At 37.1% G+C, this 6,141-nt stretch overlaps 1 protein-coding gene across 2 annotated transcripts; it reads left to right on the top strand.

Moving 5' to 3' along the window:
- Positions 1 to 2,989: 2,989 nt before the first annotated feature.
- On the top strand, positions 2,990 to 5,322 carry LOC129797541 (esterase B1-like). Of its 2 annotated transcripts, XM_055840244.1 has the most exons (4): positions 2,990 to 3,482; positions 3,557 to 3,694; positions 3,786 to 4,673; positions 4,740 to 5,322. In XM_055840244.1, the coding sequence occupies exons 1-4, from the start codon at positions 3,345 to 3,347 to the stop codon at positions 5,199 to 5,201; spliced, it is 1,626 nt and encodes a 541-aa protein (XP_055696219.1). In that variant the 5' UTR covers positions 2,990 to 3,344; the 3' UTR covers positions 5,202 to 5,322. The 2 variants fall into 2 exon arrangements, with proteins under 2 accessions (XP_055696219.1, XP_055696218.1); XM_055840243.1 differs by having other exon boundaries at positions 3,245 to 3,482; positions 3,786 to 5,322.
- The last annotated feature ends 819 nt before the right edge of the window (positions 5,323 to 6,141 follow it).

Below are 6,141 nucleotides of genomic sequence, written 5' to 3'. Positions count from 1 at the left end.
TAGCAAATTTAATATAACTTATAAAGTACCACTTAAAGTTACAAGTTTCGACTTTAGTCAATTTAGAAGCAGAAATGTTTTTCATATTGATTAAAGTAATATTATGTATAGGTAGCATAATTCAATGAAAGAAAACTTGGCTCTAATTGTTTCAAATTAATTTGATAAATACCCTTCGATTCCAAATAATGTAATGCACCTAAAAATTTTAGTTGGTGTTCCACTTTGTGGTTTACGCCAAGTATTGAAATCGTTGGAGAATCCAACCACCTCAGATCAGACTCAAACTTTTATGAACACGTTTTAGTCATCCCACATTACATTATAGAAAAATTTTTCTTTTCCTATCTTTTTCGTCAGGATTTTGAATAATTATTTTAGTCATCACAGCAAAATAATGTAATTGTAATCCTAATTTTTTCCAGACCCTTAAGCTGTACCCATACGACAGCGTCAAAAGACGTTGTTCGTTGTTTTTTCTCACTTGCTCTTTGTCAAAATGTATCGCGCTGTCACTGTCAAACAAGAAACGCGGTTTTTATGTTATATAACCGCCTTTCTTTTGTGACAGTGACAGCGCGATACATTTTGACAAAGAGAAAGTGAGAAAAAACAACGAACAACGTCTTTTGACGCTGTCGTATGGGTACAGCTTTACAGTGCTAAATAAATTACATACATTTCTGCATATTTCTCAATTTTCCTTTTTAGTTCATACATCAACGCTACAAAAAGAACACTTGTTTTTATCATTTCTTCGCGTTCACCAAACAAAAAACTTCCTTTTAACAAAATTCAAAGCACCTTTGATTAAATTAAATTTTTAGAAAATTCTCCGTTTTCTCGTTTGGAGTAAGGCTGTTGTGAGATTTTGAGGGTTTCCTACCCTTAAACTCGCCATGTACAAGCAGGTTGTGCGTAAGTCAATCCCAACGAGTTGTTTTGACTGTCCGTCCATGTGAATTTTGATGGTCATAGCAAATGCAAGTCCTATTGGGAAGGGCACCAGCTTCAGCCGGGATAGGAGCATCTATCTATCTATTTTCTTCTGTTACAGAATAAGGATTGTTATTTTTCAGAATCAACGTTACTTGTGTCACTATCTCCAGAGACTGATAGAAACTTGGTTAAATGCGGTGAGGATTGTAAAAGTTCAACTACAATTATATTTCAGTGATAAATCGTAATTGAAAATAATTAGTTGGTGTTCCCCTTTCCTGATTTACACCAACTATTGTAATCATCGGAAAACCGATCACTTCAGATTGGTCTCAAACTTGAAGCACGTTTTAGACATCCCATATTACGAAAATAATGGTGATAAAAAAAGTGTTCCGGCTTTTTTCACCACAATTTTCGTAACGTGGGGGGACGTCTAAAACGTGCTCATACCAAATTTGAGTTCGATCTAAATTGTCGAATTTTCCGATGATTACAATACTTGATGTTACTACACCAACTAATTAGCCGAAAACTTTATTATTTCTTACCTGCGCTACTAACTTGTTTTTCAATATATGGGATTATAAAAGAATAATGTAAAATATTCTATGAAATACGACTGAAAATGCTATTGCGTTCAATGGCTGTGCGAAGATGAGGAAATATGAGCGACATTTTCCGCAAAAAAAATGTAATTGGGAACGAGTGAATGGGTGCGTTTTGTAATACAAAATGTTTTGCATGAAATAGCAACATGATGAGTTGTGTGCGAGAGAGGAAATAATGTATTCAATGAAGTGGTCTCATAAAGTTTGGCATCTCTCTAATATGATTCAGCTGTTACCAACAAGATTGCTTTCGCTCTGTTGTAAAGCATCTTCATCCTCGGCATACATTCGCAATTTTTGATAAATTTCCATCACATAGCTTCCACTGTGTTGGGGTCCTCTCTCCGTGGTTGACTTGAAGGTTTCTTTTCTTTCTTCGTGGTGGGTATACAATACCCCATCCCGATTTTGGGCGTATAATAATGCAGTCACAGCGATGATCGCTGGATGGGGATGATGTATGAGAGGATATATTGTGTGATGATGCTACGGCAAACACACAAGAAGCAGCTCATGCAAAAGACAGAGCTTATGCCGGGAATGTACAGGAAGAGCGTGGGACGGGGATGCGCAACAGGAAATTTTGAGAAATTGTTTTTTTATTAAACAACCCACAGAGATGGGTGGAAAGTTGCTCGCTGCGTCATGCTGATGAAGGAAGCCGCACCAGAGTCTCATAAAATTGAGTCGATTTGTGGGTTGAATGTGAAACATAATAAATAGAATAATGATAGACGATCCCTCTGTATACACCCAACCCCCACCCCCTATGTAGAGGTTCAGTACCGCTTTGGCTTAAAGGGTCCAAAAAGAGGCATATATATAGCAAGCTTCCGCTCCACAATGCACGCAAATTCGAGTCATTCCGCTGGAATTCCAGGCAAAGCGCCAATTTTGTGGTTGTTAGTGTTTTATTTTATTAGTTCACCATCCCAGGTCCCCGAAGTAACGACCTGAGTTTATTGCACCACACAGTGTCAACGCGAGACCAAGGAATCAGTTCAGTGGGTGGCTGGGTGGGTATCCCCATTGAGCTTTTAATACACCAAAAATGGCAAAAGCTCTTATCACACAACAATTTCGCACGGCGGAGAGTGAGTAAAAGTCCAAGTACTGTATTTAATGTGTGACAATTTTGTGAGTTCAAGTCTACCATAAATGCCAGTTATTTCTGAATTATATTGCTAATAATTTCTTCAAAATCACCATGAGGTACGTACAATATATCAACTTTTTCAGGTGAAGTTCTTAAAATATAATTTGAGAAGCTCTCTTTTTTATTATCACTAATTCCCCAGCAGGTGATTTGGACGTCTGGTATTTATTATTACTTTGAGTACGATTGATGATATTTAAAAAAAAAATCACAACTTCTTGCTTCAAATTCCTAGAAAAAAAAGTTGTTTTATAATTCTTTAAAGTGTCTCTACATGAGTAAATGGCAAATAAATAAAACTTTTAACGCGAAATAGTAATTGTGAGATTAAATTAAATATTTATATTAGAAGATGATGGGTATTTAAAAAATATATATTGCAAACTTCTCTTGAGAGATACTCACACAACCAACATAAAATGTATGAGATAATGTAGTCAAGTAAATCGCAGCTTTCAATTTTTCATAGTATTACTTGTTCATCGTGACAGTGAATATTTCCCCTTCGTTTGGTTCAGATAAAGTCTCTGCGCACGATGATAAGAACAGCTACAATACAGATAAATAAGAAAATTAATCTGTGACTTTGGAGCAGAGTGTGAAAGTTGATACGAAATCATCAATCAGTACTGTGAACGATGTCGAACACAATTGTTGCGCGTACAGCTTTGGGGCCCATTAAGGGGCTCTGTAGTGAAAATTTGTGGAATACCAAGTACCTTAGTTTCTTTAAGGTACCCTACGCTAAGCCACCTACTGGAGGTCGAAGGTTTAAGGTAAAATTAGCCATTATTTCACTATACAAGACCACAAGTTCTAACGAATTATTTTCCTCTAACTTTTCTTCCAGGATCCTGAACCTTCGGAACCATGGAGCGAGGTTTTGGACTGTACGGAAGAAAGTCCAGGTTGCAGTCAGAAGATGATGTTCTTGGAATCTTTCCAAGGTGAAGAAGATTGTCTCCATCTAAGTGTTTTCACTCGGAATGTAAGTTTATCAGTAGAGAAATATTGAATGCTGGAGTACTTTTTTCGTTCCAATTCGATAAGATGATTATTTACTGTTGATTATTCCACAGACTGACCCCAGAAAACTTCAGCCAGTAATGGTGTTCATTCATGGAGGAGGCTTTGTATGTGGTTCTAATGCAACACAAGTCTACGGACCGGATTTTCTGATTGAAAAAGATGTTGTTCTTGTAACGATCAACTACCGTCTTGGTGCTTTGGGTTTCCTAAGCCTTAACGATCCAACACTCAATGTACCTGGCAATGCAGGTCTTAAAGATCAAGTCCTAGCCCTTAAATGGGTGAGAGAAAATATTTCTTATTTCGGAGGAAATCCAAATTGTGTCACCGTATTTGGTGAAAGTGCTGGAGGGGCTTCGGTTCATTACCTTTTGATATCAGAATTAGCTAGAGGATTGTTTCACAGAGCAATAGTTCAGTCTGGCTCTGTTTTCAACCACTGGGCTCTACCTATTGATCGTGATGCTCCTGGACGGATAGCTAAAGCTCTTGGTTGGAATGGGAATGGAGGAGAAGCAGCAATACTTGAAATTCTCATGAAGGCTGATCATATGGATATTGTTAAAGCGCAGGAGGAACTAATAACTCCTGATGTGAAGAAACAGGGCTCAATTTCTCAAGTCGGCCCTACAATTGAGCCCTACTTCAGTGAGCAATGCATGATCCCACGCCATCCACGCGAAATGTGCCGTACAGCTTGGGGTAATTTTATTCCCATAATGGTGGGTGCTACAAGTGAGGAAGGATTGCTCTTCTATGAGGACATCAAGAAGAACACTCAGGGCAAGGAAGGAGTTCACAGTTTAAGAGACTGTGTTCCATTGGATCTTAATTTAAACACAAGTAGTGCTGAACGGAAGAGGATTGCCGACAAATTGAGAGAGTTCTACTTTGCCAAGAACACTTCAAGAGAAGAAAACATAGCGAGTTATGTAAAGGTAAGAGTCCTTATTAGGTATAATTTATTAATTAAAGTTTTTAATTTTTTTTTTTCAATATTTCAGTTGTTTTCGGACAAAGATTTCTGGCATGGTATTTCAAGATTAGTCAGAACACGATGCGAAAATACCTTCAAAGTTCCAACATTCCTCTATCGCTTCAACTACAACTCACCGAATCTTGCCTTTGTGAAATCCTTCTGTTGCACTGATCCTGTACCAGGTATATGCCATGGTGATGAATTGGGATTCCTATTTAAGAATTCCTTCATTGAAAAACCAATCACAAAGGGAAGTTCTGATCACAAAGGAATTGATTTAATGGTGAATATTTGGACAAGTTTTGCCAAAACTGGGAATCCAAATTGTGACGCCACAAGGCCGGAACTCTGGCATCCAGTTGCAGTTACAGGTCCACCGTTTAGGTGTCTCAACATAAACGAAAATAAGCTTGAATTCTGTCAACTTCCAGAAACAGAACGAATGGCACTATGGGATTCTTTTTACACTCGCCAAAGTCTTACGTAAAGTTATTTTATATTGTATTACAAAAAATACATGGTAATAGGTTTTTTTTAATACATTTAAAATGTCTTCAAAGGAGTTTATTCATTTTAAGGCTTTCATGAATAAAGAAATTTATTGTGAATCATTTGAATTATTTTTGTGCTGCACTATAGTTGTTGCTCTAGCTATTTACTATGAGGAAAAATCAAACAATTTTCAAATGCTTTATCATTCGTAAAAGAATCTTGTCAAGGAAATATCTTTTGACTATATCACGAAAACATCAAAATGAATAATCTCCTTAATAACTCTTGATTTTTTTCAAGCCATGTGATTCAATTTTGAATTGATCGTAAAAGAATTTACAACTGGTTTTCAGAATTGGACCAAAAAGAACTTTTAGTAGTCATTTTGTTGACTTTATGGATTGACACATAAACGGAAAACAAGATTTGTAATAAATGCACTAATTAAGAAAAAACTCTCAGAACAATTAATCTCCCTCACAGGTAGGTTGCTCGACGCGTAGACCACAGAGTGTGGAAAAAAGATTGAATAATTTCACGCTGAGTCACCTGAGAAACGAGAAATTTGGCGTTGAAAATGTAACAACACCGAATGACCAGAAAATTGACCATCCATGGAGCCCGGAGACCTCCACTGGGCGAGCGACAGTATATTTGAATGCGATTCTTCAGAGATGTCCTCGATGAATTTTATTACCGTCTTCGCCATGAAACGCGATTCTCTTCCACGTCCCATGGAGTCGTGTGTAGAAGATACGTCTTTGATAGTTTTTTTTTGTGCTCAAATACGATAAGATGAAAAGTGCAGAAAAATTGCAGCACAAAGAATGGGGAAATTTTGTAACAAATTTCAAAAGATATAGCGCAAGTCCACGAAGAAAATACTCCATCATTTCTCATATCGCATATCAGCAAGGAATCCTGGGGACCCTCTG

Source organism: Lutzomyia longipalpis, chromosome 1 (assembly GCF_024334085.1).
Source record: "Lutzomyia longipalpis isolate SR_M1_2022 chromosome 1, ASM2433408v1".
Classification (NCBI taxonomy): Eukaryota; Metazoa; Arthropoda; class Insecta; order Diptera; family Psychodidae; genus Lutzomyia; species Lutzomyia longipalpis.
The sequence above is the reverse complement of the archived record's forward strand: the minus strand, read 5'-3'. Positions and strand labels throughout refer to the sequence as shown.

What these genes read in the sequence shown, in the direction of transcription:
- LOC129797541 (XM_055840243.1), top strand. Translation starts at nt 3,345, where the DNA reads ATGTCGAACACAATTGTTGCGCGTACAGCTTTGGGGCCCATTAAGGGG. An exon ending in CTGGAGGTCGAAGGTTTAAG is followed by an intron (nt 3,483 to 3,556) that starts GTAAAATTAGCC and finishes CTTTTCTTCCAG; the next exon opens with GATCCTGAACCTTCGGAACC. An exon ending in TAAGTGTTTTCACTCGGAAT is followed by an intron (nt 3,695 to 3,785) that starts GTAAGTTTATCA and finishes ATTATTCCACAG; the next exon opens with ACTGACCCCAGAAAACTTCA.